The following is a 20,065-nucleotide window of genomic DNA, read 5'->3' on the forward strand; positions in this document are numbered from 1 at the left end:
GCGGGCACCCCGGGCAGGGCTGCTTCCACGGCTCCAAGTTCTGACTGAGGCTTGCACTTCTTAAAAATGGCAGAGAGCTGGTACCGAGCAATGGTGTGGAATTTGAGAACAAAAACCTAATAGGAAGAGAAAGTGGAGGGAAAAGACAAAAATCATTGCTCTTCCACAGGCCAATAACCTTTGCAGAGAAGACAGGACAAGAAAATCTCCCTGAAACCATGTGCTGAAATAATTCTGCTTCATATAAATAAGAAGAATGTGCTGTTTTTCTCCCTCCAGTAACTACAGATGTATGACTATCTCCACCACCCCTGTGAAGAATCCGCTCAGGATAGCTGGGTGACTGGCCTGAAAAGCAAGGCCGGAGACTCAGGACTGCTCCACGGTCCACACTACAGCCCGCTGGCTGCAGGATCACACTTTACCCCTTACCCACAACCCAACTGGGAACCTGTGCCGAGATGGTCACAGCTAACTGGGCACTTTGCTATACGGTGCCCCAGGGGCTTGCTGGGAACTGTACTAAGAGGTCTCATGCATGGTTTTACTTGTCTCCACAACAACCCCCTGAAGCAGACGCTGTGATTATCCCTAGTTAAAAGATGAGGAAACTGGCACAGAGAAGTTAAGCATCCCACCAAGGACACTTGGCTAGTTAATGGGGGAGCAGGGGTTTGAACCCAGGTGGTCTAAGGCCTGGGTTCACTTGGCAACACGGCAGCCCCACAAACTTGCCAGTACAGCACAGGTACAAGTTTAGCAGCTTGCGGGGCCTCTCAGGACAGCCAGTACCTCCAGCATCCGCATCAGGACATCCCTCCCGTTGCCGCTCTCCTGCTCACTCTTGGAGCGGATGCAGTCCACCAGGAAAGTCTGGATGCTGCTGGGCAGGGACTCGTCATCGATGTTCTTGGCGAAGAGCTGAACGGCGAGGGAGAGGTCGCTGAGGGGCAGGTGCTGACGGACGTGATGCACCAGGTCGGCCAAGGTGCTGTAGGCGAGGGGCCTGCGGGCAGAGAGCTCTGCTAGTGCGCGTCTCAACATCCCCAAAGGGCCGCATCTGCAGGCCGCTGTTTCAACCATTCTCTGCCCAGGAACACCACCACTGGTGTTGTGGGATGGCATGTCAGGGGCACATTTTATATGGTTCCAGTTTCCCTAGTGACACGATTAAAAGTCTAGTCTTGGTGCTTAAATCTTTACTTTCCAAGGTCATGCATGTCACAGTAACACTGGCACATGAAGTTAACATGAACAGAAATAATTACCAGCTCAATCATGCACTGACTGGGTTTTGTTGCTCAGAGATAAACAGTATGTGTCAATAATTGATATACTAGAACGATTTTACAGGGATATAATAAAAATGCCTCAGCAATCAAGTAATTTTCACTAAATGTTTGGACACCTGCCAGGTGCCAGACACTGACTGGGCTAGACAGCAGGATACTACAGTGACCAAAGTAACAGAGCTTCTGCCCTCAGGAAGCTTATTTACAAGAGGGGACACACACACGTTAAGAAATAACCTGATTACTTCTTAACGTGAAATAATGTGATTAGTGCTGTGGGAGATGGGAAAACAGCACCGTGAGAGAGACCAGTGGGGGAATCACTCTTAGATAGAATACCTAGCAATGCCCCTTTGAGGTGACACTGCTTCTGAGGCTATAAGGACAAATAGGGGCTATAGAGCAAAAGCCAGAGAAATTTCCAGATGAAGAAAATAGGAACAACAAGAGCCCCAAGTGAGAACTGTCTAGAGTAGCCAAGGAACTAAGAAGCCGATGTGGCTGCCTCAGTCAAGAGTCTGGGTTTTTCTTTAAGGACAACAGAAAGCCATTGGAGAGTTTCAAGGAGTGACATGATCTAAGGTCCAACTTCAGGGAAGCTCAACTCCAAGTTATAAAGAATGTCTTACTATTTTATAATTTTTATATAGCAAACACAGTAAACAGTCTACATCATATTCAAAGTATTCTGCATATTTTTCAAAACATTCATTACCTAATGTTGATTCATTGTAAAAAACGACTTAATTTTCTCCTTGAGAAATAATATGCATGATCACAACTACATTTACCTTATGCACTGTAAAATGCATAGGAAGAAATAAAAGCTAGAAGGAAATATATCAAAGTAGCATCCATGTTACTTGAGCTCCTTGTGCAAAACCAAAAGGTTTTCTTTCCTTCTTTCTTCTTGGAAGATTACCAAAATATTACTTTATAATAAAGAGATTCACTTATATAGAAAGAAAAAAAATGCTAATGCTAGTCAGATAGTTTTACCTACAGCTAAAACAAAATTACTGATTCTTCCCTTTAAGCTAAGGCACAAACAGCAACCTACAGCATTTCCAAAAATTTCTGCATTTCTAAATCCAATGGGAGTGAGGGCCCAACAGCCGATGTTTGCTGAAATACTCATAATATAGCTCATAAGATAAAGTGCCAGGAATCGCTGCCCCTCGCATTTAATCGACCAGATATCATGGGTTTAATCTCATACCTGAGAGTCTCTCGAGCAGTATATCCTGAACCAATGAGTATGGATTCATCAAACAGCTTGTCCATGCAAGGAATGAACTCTAGAATACAAACACCCATTACACATATCACCAACTAGACCAATTATAGATTAAGTTATTTAACAATAGTTTCACAGTAGCCAATCTGTAGTCAATTAGCACTCCAGATCTGAAAAGGAGAAAAGCAACTTATACCATGTTTTAGTCAAAAGCAAAGGAGAGAAGAAAAGCAACTTATACCATGTTTTAGTCAAAGACACTGGCTTTGATAAGCCATCTGCTGACAAAAATGCAGTCAGATCACATTCAACATCAGAATAAACTAAGAAAAAGTGAGCTTCATGTTCCCTAGCAGGGAAGCCGCCCCCAATATTTCACAGGAGTCACAGTCCATCATCCTTAAAAGCTGCTGCCATCCACCTAAAACCTATCTGTAGAAGGGGTCAGTATTTCCTAAACGCCCCTTTATCCACTGCCCTGAAGTCACTCTTAAACATTGTATGGTTAGTCATTATGGAGAAATTAGGATACTTCTCCATATAAATTATAAATGTCTAGGGAATTTTAGTGTTCTCATTGGCACAGGTCCCAGGTTAGGGGTCCCAAGTCCCCGGATGAAATTGACTAGAAACTCACGGAGCCTCCTCTGTCCCTCTAGTCCTGTAGACGGAACCATCACCAAACCTCCTCTCTCTCCCCTGCAGCCTGAAGATCTAACAGGAGTAGAAAAAGCTGGTCTCCCCTCAGGGACAATTCACATTTCTGAGGATGTACAGACAGAGTGGCAATCTACATTTTCGAGGCCTCTATTCCATACACCCCTCGGGAAACTCTGGCCACAAACATCCAAAGGACGTTTAGATTCTGAAACAAGCCTGACATTATGGAAGCTTCAGTAAGTCAAATAAAGCACACTCTTTACCAGCATACAGCTACTGAGGGTCAAAGATAGAAATGAAATGTGTACACTGGAAAGACACAAGGCACATCTCTGGTTAACTCCCAAAGCAGGGCAGCCAAGGGAGAAGTGCCAAATGAGAGAAGCAACAAGCAGTCCCTCGGAGGTCAGAGAGGGAACATGCCTGGACTATCCTCAGTGAGGTGGCCAAGAGGAAGGACACACAGAAGGAAAGATGCAAAGGGCTCAGACACCAAATGCTGGAGGGCTGGCTAGGGGATGAGTAAATATTCAAGGAGAAGGGATAAGAAATGAAGTTGTACAGCACTGTCATGTCCCTCCACGACAGAGAATCAGAATCTTTAGGACAATGGCAACTCTGTTAAACCCATCAGGTTTTATCAAATGACTGCTCTTCAGAATTAAAGCAAACGAGTTAACATTTGATATCATCTGAGATGTCGAAAAAGTAAGGCTATGTGAAATGCTTGTGGATATAAAAGTTTTAACTACATGCATACATTTTTATATTTTATAATGATTATATTTTACAATCATTTAACATGATTCTTTAGATGTTTCTTTCAACATAAACATTTTTGAGATGTGATGCTGTGATCTATTTAAGTCCAGAAACCACAACGGCCTTCAAAACAAAGTACCCTAAAAGTCTAACATGACCGACCTCTGGAGAGCTCCCCTGGAGAGCTCCCACTGATCCCTGTGGAGCAAGTTTGAACAAGGCGGAAACCAAGCCTTATGACCTCAAAAGAGGACCTAGTTGTGTGGAATGGAAAGCATGAGAATGGTTTTTAATCTGTCAGCACTTCAACAAGGAAGCTCCTGCTACACAGTTCCCCAAACGCCCCTCAAAAGTCCTTATTACTCGAATGGCAGGAAGATGCAAAGTTAATCTGAGGATGGTACTCAAGGCACAACCCAGTCACTTCAGTGAATTTAAAATGTTCCTTATAAAACTCTTCTATTTTGACATTGTTCAGAGATGAACACACAGGAAAAGCCATAAACAGCAAAGGTGGCCGTCACCGGACAAGTGCAATGACCGTCAGCACTGGAGGCAAGTGGGGCTGTGAGCACCAGCAGTGCTCAAGTTCTCCACCTGGGTGATGCTCACACTCATGTTTGCTCTGTAATTTTTGGTGAAATTATACATTTCTTTTGTGCACTTTGCTATATGTGTTACATTTCAAAAAAAAAGTTTTAAGTATAACTTGCTTCCAGCTATATGTGCATACAAGAAACACTACAATTTACATTTAAAAATACGTGAGCTCAACTTAATTCAAGTGTAAGCACTCAAACTATACCCTTTTTTTCATACTTGAAAACTATTAAGGAAGCCCAAAATCAGGTTTACATATGCTCTGATTTACAAACATTTAATATTGAAAAATTACTGAGGGAAATGATTATTATCTCAAAACAATCAGGATATAACTTCAATCTAACAGTTTGGACATACCTAATATAAAAAGTATTAAAATTAGAGAGAGGAGAGGGAAGGTAGGTGGAGTATAAAGGGTCAAATATATGGTGACAGAAAGAAATCTAATTATAGGCAGTGAACACACAATGCAATAATATATGCCTTACTGTTGAATTGTACATCTGAAACTTACTAGATTTCGTTAACCAATGTCACTATAATAAAAAAAGATAAATTTTTTTAAAAGTATTAAAATTATAAATCAGAAAGCAAATGGTTATTTACAATTTAAAAAGATATATAGTCAAAAGGCAGAAAAGTACCAAGGGATACAAAACATAAGCTATGCTAAGGAAATTATCAAATAATGAGATTGTTGAGAAGAGAAAGGGAGAACACTGGTGGGAGGCAGGGACAGGGGAAGGTAGAGAGGCAGAGAAAGATGGGGAAATAAACCCAAGACAGCAGTAAAAGACAAGTGAAGCCTAAAATACTTGAACACTGGGGCGAGCAAAAAACTCCACACAACAATGGCATGTCAGGCAGAGGACATCTACGTCATCTTGCCGCTACCCAGGACAACAGACATGCTTCGTAGGTGGGTTCCCTTAATAAACTCTTAATGTACCACAACAAATAAATGGGATGTCAGCATAGTCCCACCCCCAAAGACGTGGACAGGACTCATGCCAGACAAGACAGACATACGGTTCCTTAGCTCTGTCGTGAGGATGTGCTTCGCAGCGATCAGAAGCTCCTTTCTGAGGTGTGCAGTCTCCGCCGGGCAATTTGAAAGTAACTGCAACATTCCTTTTACCATCTGCTGAGAGTACTTAGTCACCAACTCCTGAAAAATAAGAGGAAAACAACACAGTTAGATTGACTGGTAGGTGTTATGGAAAAACCTTAATTTGATAAACATCTTTAAAAATTCAATAAGATTAAGTTTGTCTCAAAGGACACTAAGAAAATAGGCCTAATAAACAATTATTATACAAAAAGTTTTAAGCATTTGTGTGTGCACATATTGCACACTGGAAGGATGGGTGGCAGCATAAATCGTAGTTTCTTTTACATAATTGGATTATGGATGTCTTCTTTCTATTTTTCTAAATCTTCCCAACTTTTAATAATGAATATGTACTACTTCTTTATTAGGGAAAAGGAAGAAGTAAATATTGAAATTTTTAAAATATTCTTTACTTAGTCATCCCATTAATGCAATTTCTGAATGATACCAGAGGCACCTATAATCAACTCAGAATAAGCTATAATCACAATCTCCTTGTGAGGTGTTTTAGGAAGGCAATTCACCATCATAACTCAAGCTGACTAAAATATTAAGGGGTACCTAATTCAGATTTTTTAAATCAAATGTTCCATTTTCAGTGTTTGCCAGGGTCTGACGGTGGGAGGAGAAAGTCAACTATAAATGTATAAAAGGGAATTGGCGGGAAGGTGATGAAAATGTTCTATACTTGATATGTTGGTGGTTACCAACTACGTAATTTATCAATTCATAGACCTGTTTACCTACAAAAGATGAACTTAATTGCATATAAATTACATGTCAGTAAACCTGACTTAAAACAAGTCAATGAACTTACCTGGTAAATTCTGATGATATAAGCTAAAAATGACAATGTTTTAATCTGAGCAGCAATAAAATCAGCATACAACTCCTTGTTGTAAAGCTTGTGTTGCCTGAAAGAGAATAAAATTTACATATTAGCTCTAAACTCTTTAGATAAAATTAATATTAATTAAAAGCCTATAATAATTACTGAGCCCCAAAGTTTGATTTCTACACAGACCAGAACAACATAGCGGCAACAAAAAATACTCTACACTTTTATGCAGTTCCAAACGACATAAAAGGTTTAGAGGCATAAAGCAAACAGGTCTCTGAGCCATTCCACAGCAATTACAATGTGCATCCCACAAAGCCTTTCATCCAGCCAACAGCATAAGGGGACCTATTGCTCAGTGAAAGACCCCGTGCTACGGCCACAGGGTTGTTGGAGCTGATTGACCCCTCAGATCCTGCCCTCAAATGACTCAGCCAGATAGGCTACAAGTCAAGAAAGTAAGTGATAAAGGTCTTAAGAGAGATGCTGTAAAGTTTGGAAAAAAAGCTTCACTGGGAAAGTTCAAAGGATGAATACAGTTCCCCTAGTCAATGATCAAAGGTGATGGGTGAGGAGGAATGGAGTAAAGAACATTCTAGCACTCATGCTGAAAGGAACGGCAAGAACAAAGGCCTGAAAATAAGAAAGGCTTGGCGATCCCATAGCTACAAGTACAGCAACATCTAATGACAGTTCTACATTTAGAAGACATCAAAAATCAAGGTGTTAGCTCATCTTTTCAAAATATAGAACTAGAATGACTGTTACAATTATCATTGAAATACAAGTTTAAAAAATAAAAAAGAAATGTAATTTTATCAAAATTTTATTACTTAAGATTTTTCAGGTCCTACAAGTGACAACAGCGTTTTCACTAAGAATTAAAGCACTGTGACAATCAGCTACATCGCTGTCCAGAGAACTCTCACCTGGCTTGCGCGGATACCTGAATTGCAATGGTATTCATGATCAAGGGCACAAATTCAGCAACAACATTGTGGATATTCAGTTTGTAGAGCTAAAAGCAAACACATCAGACTTTCATGCTTTTACATTCTGCTACAGTAAAATAATTTGGCATATCAAAGAAACTACAGGAATCATCGCATTAGTTAGCACATGTGTATCATACTCGTCTATTTGCCACAGATAAGTAGATGTGAACTCTGTCATAAAATAAGAAGCCCCAAACCCAAGAAACTAATACACATACCTGATACATTAAAACAACAATGATGGGCAATTCTGCCAACACTTTCAGAGAAAGAGATCCTCTTGGAATGATGGAATGCTATTAAGAGAAACAAACAGGACTTTGGTCACCACTGCGGCACTTAAAATAGCCCCAGTCAGTACCCTGCTATTGAGCATCACCCTACTGAAATAAAGAGAACACTAACACGTCTTTGTAAATATCTGGAGTGAAAGATCCAGACTACCTTGAAAAAAAAGTACATAAAACTATCATTTAATAGAGAGGTTTTATATTTTCCAACGTAATCGCCTATAGTAAAAAAAACTTCAAGAAAATTTGTCAAAACTGAAAGATTCAAATCATCTGAGAAGACTTTAAATTAATATCTATTATTTTACTTATATCGAAACAAGTACAAATTTACTCATTTTTTTCCAAAGATACCTATAAAGAGTAATTTTTACAATAAATACAGGAAAAAATTAATGGTCTTAATAGATAATTCATAAAACAGGTAAGGAAAATGTCAGACTCGAAATACAAATGGGCAATGGACAAGCAAAACAAAAGATGGATAAACAGAAAATAAGTTTCTAATTCAAGAAGAACAAAGAAATGAAATCTTTATTCAAAATGCAGTTTCTTGTTTATCCTAGCACAAATTAAAACTTTCTGCAAAACCATTTCAATAAAACAAATATAGACGCTATTCTTAATTCAGTCATAAAAATATAGTAAAAGTTCATTAATGTTATTTATATGGCAGATACTACAAATACATTACCTGCAGAAAACACCAACACTTCCGTTACAAAATTTCACAAGTTTTTCAGATATTGAGGGAAAAAATTAAGGCTAGAACAAAGATTTATGAACTGTCCTATAGCCAGAAAATCCAAATGGTAGGGCTAGAACATCATCCCAGAGCTTCTGTTGTCAGAGCCCATGCTCTCAGGCACTGAACTACAGTTCATGTTGTTTAAAGGGACTTCATTAATGTCAAGCTGACGGAACAAAGGCCCCCACCCTGGTCAGCTGCTCCTCCCAACAGGTGATTCTGGATTTCAACTATAATTTTATCTGTATATCTCTACATCAAGGGTGAGCAGTTCACTTGCGCCACCTTGAGGCTGCACAGCAGAATCGGTGATGCTTCCTTATGCACACCCATTTGTTAATCTTAAATACCTCCAAATGTGTAAGAAAAAATAAAAAAGCTTAAGTGGTCTAAAAAGTCGGTATTGCCTCAAAAAAAAAAAAAAGTTGGTATCTCATTTTTTCCTCTACCAAGTACAGGAGACATGAGTAAAAACAAAACAAAACTGAAAAACTTACTGTTCTCGTCTCACTGTCCTCACGCTCAGGATTGACCTTCACAGCAATGGTTGTGATCATACCAACCATCTCTGGGGGAGGGACTGTGTTCTCAGGGATCACCTGAGGGTTCTCAAAGTAGCGGTTCTACATAAAAAGAACAGAAATCATGTTCCCTAAAGTCAAACACAATATTTCTTAATAAAACACACCTGACACATGATGGCAAACACCAACTGGCTATGTGTTTATGCTGTACCAATCCCACAGTACTCAGGGCACTCTTTATCTAAGATCACGAAGACAACATGACAGAAACAACGTTCTCCACCTCTGAGAGCAGAAAACAAAAACTTGTCCTAGTATTTTCTGCAACTTCTTCCTGATTGAGAAAAGATGACATGCATGCTAAGTGAAGTGGGGAGAATGGCCCCCACCCCCCAAATTCACTTTCCAGTCTTCTAAATAAGAGATCAAAGATAGAAATGGAGGCAAAACACAGAGGACATTTTTAAAGACCAGGACCTCACTCTCGGCCTTCGTTCTCAATGGAATGTGAACTTCACATTCAACAGGACAGCTTCTTATGAAAAGCTCTGACTGAAATGGTAGGTGACACGACTTGGTAACTCGGAATGTAATTGTTTTATACATTATAAACAAAATCCTTAAAACACCAAAACAGTCAATTTTACCATACATTCATTTAAAAACTTAAGCATAAAAGAATCTTTAAAATAAAAACTGACACATAAATTCATGCACAATGATATTTACCAAACATTATTAGTGATGGTAAAGAATTTAAAATTGGCAATACCAACAACAGGAAGATGGTCAAGGTACATGCACATGACAGAAATTACGGAGGCCACTAAGAATTATGACTGCCGGAAAGAGTCTTAAAAGATGTTCCAAGCAGTAACAGCAGCAACTTCTAACAAGTAGACTAAAAGGGAGAAGAGACGTTCCTCTTCTATTCCACACACACTTATTTACACTGTCGGCACTGCTTGGAAAGAGTTCTTTCAATACAAAAAAGAATTTTAATGATACAGAAAAATGCTGAAAGTATATACTACCCCCCAAAAAAAGGCTTCATGACGGTGAGCACGGCCATCTTTAAAAAGTACTACGTGAAACACAAAACAAAACAGTGTCAAAGACTGCTTACAAGTGAGAGAATTATAATTTTTGCAAAATTTCTACAATATATTGCTTTTATATCAAAAATAAAATCTTTAATATAAACAGTGAAACCAGAATTTTAAATAGCTGATTTATCAACCTAGATTTTGATTTTGACTGTGACTAAACATTCCTCATTCTAAAATTAGCATTCAATTCAAGTGCTCCGAAGTCCCTTTAGATTAAGGAAGTAACAAATAAATATAAATAACAAATTCAAATAATATTAAAAACATACCACTACTTTTGGAAGCTCCTTGTAAATCTGTTTTACAAAATCCAAAAAATGATGAATCTAAAAAAAAAAAAAAAGTACAAGATATTTATAAACAGAAAATACAATAAGAAAAACACTAATAATCTTAATATACAAGAATTCATGGAACAGGTAAAAAAATGTCAGACTGAAAATACAAACAGGCAATAAATGTGAACAAAAAAAAGAAATACAAAAGACTGACAAACAGAAAACAATCTTTCTAACTCAGGAAGAGCAAAGGAATAAAAATTAAAATAAATGCCACTTTTTGCCTTTCAAAAGTAATACTACACCATGCTGGAGAGGATGCAACGAGAGGGAGACTCTCAGGTGCTATGAAAAAAGCATAAACTACTGAAATCCTCCAGAAAGCAGTTTAACAACGTATATTAGGCACATTAAAATATTAACACCTTTGACCTGGTAATTCTGTTTTAACAAACCCAGTCTATGAAGTGATGTGAACTATAAACAAATATTCGGTAATAGTCATAAAATAAAAATTTTTGAAATAATTTAAATATACTAATATAAGGCCATCCATATGTAAGAATATTATACATTCATTTAAAATTAACTTTATAAAGAACTTTTATGACTGAGAAAATACATACATAAAATGAATGTGAACAGAAACCATCAGGAAATACAATGTTATCTACAGTATTATTGCAATTATATAGGAAATATACACATAAGGTTTGAAAAAAGAAAGAAAATCAATGTTTTTAAGACGTAAAGAATTCTATTTCATCGCTCTGCTTCTAATTTCCAAATTCTCTACAACAGCCATTTACTAAGGTGATCATCAGAGAAGATACTGTATTAATTAATTATTGCTAACAGAATATTTAATGCTTACTCTGTAGGTGCCAATCACTGTGCTAAGAACTCTCACTTTTATATTATAATTCTTCAAGCAATCTTTGAGGTTATACTGTGATTGTCCCCATTTCACAGAAAAGGCTCTAAAAGACAAGTTTACCCAGTGTCACAAAGCTACTGAATTGCAGAACTGAGGTTCAAACGCAGTTCTGACTTCAGAACCCACATCTTAACCCCCGTATAACAGAAAATGATTGGAACCTCTGGCACATCAAATGTCAATACCAGAACCACTCAAACAGAACCCTGCCTGTTTGGTTGGTTAACACATATCAACTGCTAAACAAATTCAGTTAAATATTCATATACACATTCAAAATAAACAAGGTAACTGTTAAACCCATAAACAATTACCCCCCGACTCAGGCTGTATTTTCTACACTTGAAAGCATCATGTGTTCCATCAACTCTAAGAGAGAGTAAAATTTACATAGTAGAAGGAATGTGTCAGTACACTTTATAAATTCTATTAGGATAAACACTTACTTCTTGTGTGATAGGTGGCCTGAATTGTTTGTGCAGCTCAATAATTATTCTTAGACAAATAAGAACATTTTCTTCATTCTCCGTCTTTTAAAAAAAAAGGATTTAAGAGTTATAATTCTGAAGACTTACTTTAATATAAAAATTAAAGACTATTTTTTTAAGCATTTTTCTGCATACACACCTTCCATCAACCAACTTAGGTTTGATTTGTTAAAAAATTCATTAACCCACAGAACACAGCTGTCCCAGACAGGAAGCTTTTGTGATCTCTGGTGGACCATCTGAAGGGCATCCAACCAGTGAGCTCTGGTGAGTAACACTGACAAATGAGTCAAATGGCATTTATGATGAGTCACACCATGAACTTACGACTAATGGCTCAACTGATACTTTCCATTGCTTGAAAGTATTGACAAAAGAATAAACAATTACTAAGCACCCACCATGTACTAGGCCTGTGCTAAACATGTCACACACACCCTGATTTGGGAGGTGCCATGCACACTGTACCTACAAGAAAGCTGAGGCTCAGAGAAGGTAAGCCACATCGCTAACATGACACAGCTAATACATGGTGGAGCCAGGATCTGAATCCAACTCTCTCCCCCTCCAAAGCTCATCTTTCCTAGGGGCCCAGAAACACAACAGAAATCTAAACACATCAAGACTGAGAACAGCAAGAAAACAATTTTAGAGGTCAATTTAACAGGTACCAGATAAATTAGCCCCAAGAATATGAGCATCTATACCAGCCCACGTAATGTTTACAAATTACTCTTAAAAGATACTCATTATGAGCATCTACTGTGCTTGACATACAAACTAGAAAACACAAAGCCAAAGAACCCTGTACTCTGAATTTGTAGACCACCCCCCCAACTTATTTTCAAAGATTTCCACTATATCTAATCAATCCATCAGTGACTCAAAAAAAAAAAAAAAAAACAATCTTCAATTAATAATCTTAGTAATTTGGTTGGCAAAAATGGAGAAAAATGGACATTAAGAATTTTTACTCATGTGACTCAAAACTTTAGTGAAAGTTTATATAACACTGTATTTTACGATAAGAAAATCATTGAAAGTTTTGAATATCGCTAAATAACAAGAATTCTCAAAGGTTACCTCTAAAAAGCGAAACATCACTGATAGAACATTTTTTGTATGAGGACGAAGATGTTCATTGGTTGGTATTCTATGAATTATTTCAAGAACTAGCTTCCGCAGTTGCTGGTGAAGAAAAATAAAAAATGTAAATACAAAACCCTTCCAAGAGTTCCAAAGTAATTCTTTTACATTCTAAAAGTGTCACGCAGCTATCTGCACCTAGCACTGATAACCACCATACTACAGGATGGATCCCATTTTAGAAACAGTCCTGTCAGTTATTTCAAGATAATCCAAAGCCTGTACTGCAAACCATTACTTTCTGTATTTCTACTACTGTGTACCAAATCAAATAAGCCAAATTTTTCCTTTCACAACTGATTTCCAGCAGAAAGGACACCTGTGTGTAAATGTGGAGTGGATTTAAGAACAAAACACAAATAACTTCATTTGAGATCTCCCTTCATAATTTCAGTTCAGCTCCCATAATGCCCTCTCCAATTATCATGGGCCCAAGGACTAATTCTATCATAAACTAAGCTTTCATGATTCTGTCTATGAAGCTGACGACTAAAAGGTAGATCAAATATATACATCTTAAACAAACTAGTACAACATAAAAATGCTTTACTTAGCAATACACTTTCACTTGTATTATGGTAATGTTTAAGTTATTTTTAAGAGATACATGCTGAAATATTTATAGAAAAAATGATATGGGACTGTTTGAAAATAATCAAGGTGGGTAAGAAATGAAAAGAGTACGTGGGGACAGGTAAAACAAAACTGGCTGTGAACTGTAAAAATTGCAATTAATAAGACTTGGACAACAGGTATGGAGAGGGTCATTAAACTATTATTCCTTCTTCTGTATATATTTTAATTCGTTTATAATAAATAGCATACACAGTCAGCAAATGTAAATTAATTTAAATTATAAAAAGAGATGGCCTCAACAAAATGAAACCAAAACAGTTAACTAAGGAGGTAATGGCCTTAGAAAAAGTTATCCTTATGTGACAAACCTTTCTCATTTTTAAATGGAACCGTAAGTTTTTTGAGTTGTCATAATTTATAAATACTTGCAATCCCACTACATGACATTTTTTTCTCATTGATATTTGTAAACAGATTACCTGAGCTGGTTTCTCCTGAAGAAACTGAACTTCTCCATCTTGGAGAAATGTGAGAAATCGAGGGATGATATGTTCCAGGAATGTAGAATACTGAGGAGATGATGTTACATTCTAATTACGTAAAAATAAAAGAAAACCCCATTAAGTTTGTGTACATATTTTCATTTCAAATTCACATAGTAGCATAATAACCTCAAAAGAATATAAAATATTTTAGAAGAGCCAACAGTAATTTTTCGAACTTTTAAATGCTTTAGTGATAATGTAGTTTTAAATAAACTGGGAAGACTATTGCTACTGAAATCCAATTCAAGAGAAGTAAATGATAAAATTTACTGTTAAAACTAGAAATTCTAATGCTGTGTAAAATGGTGAACTTGGATCCAGTTCTAGGCTGGCTCTGCCACACTCTAAGACCTCTGAAAAGTCATTTAGCTTCTAGGGCTGCATTTCTCCATGTGGAAAATAAAGAGCCTAAACAAACTAAAAATCTAATTTACTAATCTCAATCTAAAAATCCAATTTACTAATTAGGTCTAAATGAATTAGATTATAATCCAATCTAATATATTATTTATCCCTGATTTAGCACTGATTTTAAGAGGAAAATAGAAAACAAAACTATAGTTTGGAGATAGTATAGTAAAAATGGCTACTAGTGCAGTTTCTGGATCCCACTTAGAATTCTAAACAGCTGCTTAACCTCTGTGCCTCAGGGTCCTCATCTGTTAAGAGAGGATATTTCCTGCCTTAGGGAATTACGTAAAGATGACATGGGTTAATATATGTAAAGCTTACAACACTGTCTATGGTAAAAGCTCAATACTGTCATTATTTACAGAGCATCTATGTGCTAAACACTGTGCTATATGCCTTTTATTCTCACTCTGGCCTCACTACAACCCTAAGCTAAGTATTATACCCATTCCACAGATGAAAGGGGCTCAGAGAAGTAAAAAAAAAAAAAAAATTTACTGAATGTCAGAGTCATTAAATTTTGGAAATACATTCAAATTAAGTGTACCTAACACCCAAGTCTTTTTCCCCCTTTTTAGGTCTCACTTGCTATTTCAACAAATGTATATTGAGCTCCTATAGCATATGTACAATAGCGAAAAAATGAAGAAAGTACATAATTCATGCCCTCAGAGATGGGGAAAGCAGCAGTGTGTGGTGAGGAAGATAAATATCAAGAACTAACAGTGCAGAATTATAATGGAAGAAGTGCTGGCAACTAAGGGAACATCTAACAATGGGACATAATTTGTGAATGGAACCAATGGCAGAGACTGCCTTCCTAAAGAAGTGGTGTTAGACTAAAACCTTAAAGGCCAGGAGTTAACCATGTGAAAAGTAGAAAAGAAGAAAGTTCTAAGAAAAGCATGTGCAAAGGCACAAAATTATGAGAAAGCTTGAATGTAAAAGGCACTAAAGAGAGCAAGCAGGATGGCAGGAATGGGGGTATAAGAGAAAGGAGTTAAACTTTCGAACAAGCCCATGAGACGAGGCACCTAGGCAGTGAAATCTAAGCATGTGGAGCTCAAGACACTGATCTGGGCTGAAGATAAATATTTGGGGTTGTCTATTACATAAGGTAATCTCAGAAGAGTAGTTTATAAAAAAAGAAAGAGAGAAAACAGGCAAAAACAAAAACAAAAAACAGATAAGAGTGTGGTGCTGCCAAAGGGGCAAAAACAAAGTACAATTCTTGGATTGGGCACCTGAGCATCAGCTCCCCCAGGGCCAATCTAGTGTACGATTCTAGGAGCTCTATTTGCATTGAACACTGTGTGGGAGGCACCCCTAGGAGTTGTGCAGTACCTCCACAGCCTCCCCAAATAGACTGTGAATTCGGTGGGGACAAGAACTGTGTTGGTCACCCTTCAACCCCAAAGCTTAAGAGTTTTTATGAAGCACCCACATTCAAGGAAGAGAGAAAAGCTTCATACTGGAACATTATCAAGGTTATCAAGAAATCAAGATCATCTGCTCAGATGCCCATATCGACCACTGAGTCCATAGCCTTCAAAACACCCATGTGTCAGGGAGTATTTGAGATCTTGCTCCCCTAGCAAATTTGTCAATTTGGCTTAAATTAACTCTTATTAAAAATTTTTTTGAGTATCAAATTTCTTCTGTAAAAAAGACTCATTCAACAAGTTGCCCGGTTATTCTGCCAGTATTTTTTTTTAAAAAGCCCATAGCACCTGGTATTCCTAGGTGGTCTCCCATCCAAGTACTAACCAAGCCCAACCCTGCTTAGCTTCCAAGATCAGATGAGATTGGGCAATTTCAGGGTGGCATGGCCGTAGACTTCTGCCATTTTAACTCAGCCCCCAGTTTTTTGATCCATATGAACTTTTCATGTGATTTCTAACTTGAAGGTTTCCTTATGTAACCTAGACTCTTACCTCTAAGTGGTTAGTGAAATGATTTTCTAAGACTCCTAAAATCATTGGGAATTGTTTCTTTTTTTTTAATTTCACTCACTTCACTTAAATATTTTTTTCGGGAAAAGTAGTGCTAGTAATTTAGAATTACCTACTAATGGTCATTCCAGTATTTAATTCTTTGAAGGACTTAGACATTTACCTTAAATTCAGATGACTATGTCATACAGATTTCAAATCACTGTTTGGAAAAGCCCAAATAAATTGCTTGACTAACACTTACTTCTGTTAATTCAATCAATACATCTGCGAGAAAAGCCAGGAGCTAACTTGCTGTCAGACACTAAATGGGATCGAAAGGGGTCAGACGCTTGATCTAGAGAGCTCCACGACCACTTTCAGAGGCCTGGCCAATGTGCTTGTTCCTACAGGTTCATTTGCACCCTGTGATTTCAGCCTCTCAAATAAACCTGCCAGGGCTCTGGGTCTCTCCTAACAGTTCTTCCAATAAAATACATAATGCAGGTGTATCCTGTTCTACCTCCCACCTTTTTAGTTTTGGGTTTTTTTTTTTTTTTTTAACTTATATTAGCAACTTGGGCAGAAGTCAAAACTCTTTAGCTCAATCTCTAAATATCTCAGGATGTTTTTTCCAGCTCGGTTTAAAACAGCAAGTCCTTGAAAACATTAAAAAAACAAAAAACAAACAAACAAAAAAACCTGTGCTCGCTTTGGCAGCACATATACTGGGGGGGGAGTGGGGGGAAGAACACCAAATTCAAATGGTATCTATTACTACAGATAGTAGGGTATCTGATTCAATTCTACTAGCATTTATTTAATGTTTACTAATTCAAGTGACCATGCCAGAGGCTAGGAAATATTTTATCTTAATTAACTCTGTGAGAAAGGTTTTATCAACCCCATATTAAAAATAAGAAATATGACTTTTCTCTTCTGCCTTCTGAGGCTAACTGGCACCATACTCACTATAAAGCTAGACAAAACACGAGAGAACATCTTTCAGCTGCCAAACAGGAGGCAGCATAGGACCAAGAGAAGGGACATTCACAAGGTGAGCCCCATGATCACCATGGCTCTCTGCCTAGGTCCAACCGCCCAACTGGGGCTCAGCGGGCTGGGACCCAAGGAGAGCATGGAGGTCCTGCTGAGCTGCAGAGCAAACACCAGAGTCGGGGGCAGCTGAAGTGGCTGGAAAAATAAACTACAGAATGGGAATGGAAATGGTCTCTCATGTTCCAAAGGCCTTGACTGAAGGCTGGGTTGCACGTACAGGTAAGGCAGCATAAGGCTACCTGAGACTTACCAGAAAGTAGAGGCTTTAGGGCTAGAGATGATACGAGATATGAGATCAAGCAATGTCAGAAGTTGTTGGGGGTCTAGCCCAGCCACAGTCTCTACCTTCTTAACACTTCTATAACACCCCAGACGTCCAGTTGAAGAAGGACCATTTTCTAGAGTAAGGTCTCTTCTAGACCCGTTCCAACAGTCTAACTTCAAGCTTTGAGGAAACTTCTTGGGCTACCCACAGAACCTCCCTACCATAGCATAAAACCAAGGCTACACAAGTTAAGTGAGATTAGCCAGCAAGTAACTGCCAACTACAACAAAAATATCAACACTCTTCAAAGGGAGATAACAAGATATACAGTCCCTACACTGCACACACAATTTCCAGTATACAGCCAAAAACAACTAGACATTCAAAGAAGCAGGACAATGTGACCTATAGTCAACAGAATTCAACCTGTATAGTATCCGAATGTTGTATTTAGCAGATAGACTTTAAAGCGGTCATTATAAATATGCTCAAAAAATAAAAGGAAAATATGGTCTTAATAAATGAAGACAGGGAATGTGCAGAGAAGTGAAATCTATAAAGAACCAAATGGAAATTCTAGAACCAAAACTACAATAACTGAAATTTTAAAATACAAAAAAAAAAAAAAGATACAAATAAACTAATTTAAAAATAACATTCCAGCAGACTGGAGATGACAGAAAAATAGTTGGTGAACCTGAAAACAAATCAATAGAAATTACTCAGTCTAAAGAACAAAGAAAAAAACTGAAAAATAAACAGAGCCCAAGGGACCTAAGGGACAATATAAAATTGTTGTTTGTGAGGTCCAGAAGAGAGGAATTGCTTGATTAAAATAAACTAATTTAAAAATAACATTCCAGCAGACTGGAGATGACAGAAAAATAGTTGGTGAACCTGAAAACAAATCAATAGAAATTACTCAGTCTAAAGAACAAAGAAAAAAACTGAAAAATAAACAGAGCCCAAGGGACCTAAGGGACAATATAAAATTGTTGTTTGTGAGGTCCAGAAGAGAGGAATTGCTTGATTAAGGCCACAGAAGTTATAATAGAGCCAAAACTGACATCCAGCTCTCTTTCCATAGTAACATACCATCTACTGCCTGAACATAAGTTCACAGCAAATGTTTGAATACATCCTAACAGGATATGCCTGAAGAGCTACCGCATTAAAAATGAAAAAAGTTACCCAACCAAAACCAAATAATAATCACTAGTATGAAGAAGTTGAACAACACTGTGTACAAATTTTCAAATTTCAATTTTAATATACAATTACAATAAGAGATGTTTTCTGAGTTTCTAGTAAAGATTAACAGAAGCAATAGGAAAGTCCATGAGAATATTTAACTCAAAATGAAAAATATAAAATATAAATAAAGCTCATACCTCAAAATTTTCACTAACTTCTTGCATCATTTTTAACTTGGTTTCATCAGCTGTAAATGGCAAAACAAATCATCAGGTAATCGAAATTATGTTAAGAATGTTCCTAAAATTACTGGATTTAATAAGAGAAGCAATCAGATCTTATCAGTTTGACTGTCATGGTCCAACAGAAGGCACATAACTAGTTCCCTACAACCAGTCACACACATTCGTACTCCCAGACATATGTGTGCATTCATAGACAAGGACAGAGACAGAGACACAGACACACACACACACACACACACACACACACACACACACACGTGCCTCTTTGGGGCTCCAGCCAGTAATGCTCATCACTTTGCTTCTCCACAAGGCAGAGAAAGGGAAAATTAGGATAAGTGTTAATGTTACTATTTATGTCAACGTGCAAAGCATTTAAACAGAGATGAAAGAGTCACCCTAAAGTAGTTCTTAATAACAAAAAGGATCAACTCACGGGTATTTACATCTGTGAGAGCTGCCACAAACTGAAGGTATTTTTTCATCAGAGTGGTTTGGTCAACCACTGTGGCCCCTTGTGTTGCAACAAATGCCATTTTTCTTTCAATATAATTTGTTTCTCAAAAGAAAAGTATCAGGTCCATGAGTTCATCTAGCCTTTGAAAAGAAACATATAGGTTAGCCCACTTATTTAGGGCACAGGCTCACAATATCTATGAAAATCCTACCTAAACGCCTCTGCTCATCTAAATACTTTTGCATTAATCCAGAATATACTATTCCCTTTGCTTTTTTAACAATAAAATTCACCTAAATAAATTTTATCTATTAATTTCTAATCATGATTGTTCTGGAAAGATGCTTTCCTTTCCTACCATGTTTCC

General features: G+C 37.4%; 1 protein-coding gene and 1 non-coding gene across 11 annotated transcripts in view; both read right to left on the reverse strand.

Moving 5' to 3' along the window:
* TRRAP (transformation/transcription domain associated protein) overlaps positions 1-20,065 on the reverse strand; it is a 114,653-nt gene that overhangs the window by 92,493 nt on the left and 2,095 nt on the right. For 9 of the 10 annotated variants that reach the window (XM_025040703.1, XM_025040704.1, XM_025040707.1 and 6 more), the window contains exons 2-15: positions 19,678-19,838; positions 19,197-19,246; positions 14,074-14,184; positions 12,956-13,060; positions 11,831-11,914; positions 10,439-10,495; positions 9,034-9,159; positions 7,717-7,794; positions 7,433-7,521; positions 6,483-6,579; positions 5,584-5,722; positions 2,512-2,590; positions 793-1,006; positions 1-116 (exon numbers count right to left, since the gene is read on the reverse strand). The exon at positions 1-116 is cut by the window's left edge and continues 221 nt beyond it. In XM_025040703.1, coding sequence (XP_024896471.1) covers positions 1-116; positions 793-1,006; positions 2,512-2,590; positions 5,584-5,722; positions 6,483-6,579; positions 7,433-7,521; positions 7,717-7,794; positions 9,034-9,159; positions 10,439-10,495; positions 11,831-11,914; positions 12,956-13,060; positions 14,074-14,184; positions 19,197-19,246; positions 19,678-19,777 — 1,445 coding nt within the window. In that variant the 5' untranslated portion in view covers positions 19,778-19,838. The remainder of the gene's footprint in view (positions 117-792; positions 1,007-2,511; positions 2,591-5,583; positions 5,723-6,482; positions 6,580-7,432; positions 7,522-7,716; positions 7,795-9,033; positions 9,160-10,438; positions 10,496-11,830; positions 11,915-12,955; positions 13,061-14,073; positions 14,185-19,196; positions 19,247-19,677; positions 19,839-20,065) is intronic. The other variant, XM_025040701.1, reaches the window with a different exon arrangement.
* On the reverse strand, positions 16,269-16,387 carry LOC112471990. The gene has a single exon (XR_003043489.1). It is a non-coding gene; the product is annotated as a 5S ribosomal RNA (ribosomal RNA).

This window comes from Pteropus alecto, unplaced genomic scaffold (assembly GCF_000325575.1).
Source record: "Pteropus alecto unplaced genomic scaffold, ASM32557v1 scaffold78, whole genome shotgun sequence".
NCBI classification, from domain to species: Eukaryota; Metazoa; Chordata; class Mammalia; order Chiroptera; family Pteropodidae; genus Pteropus; species Pteropus alecto.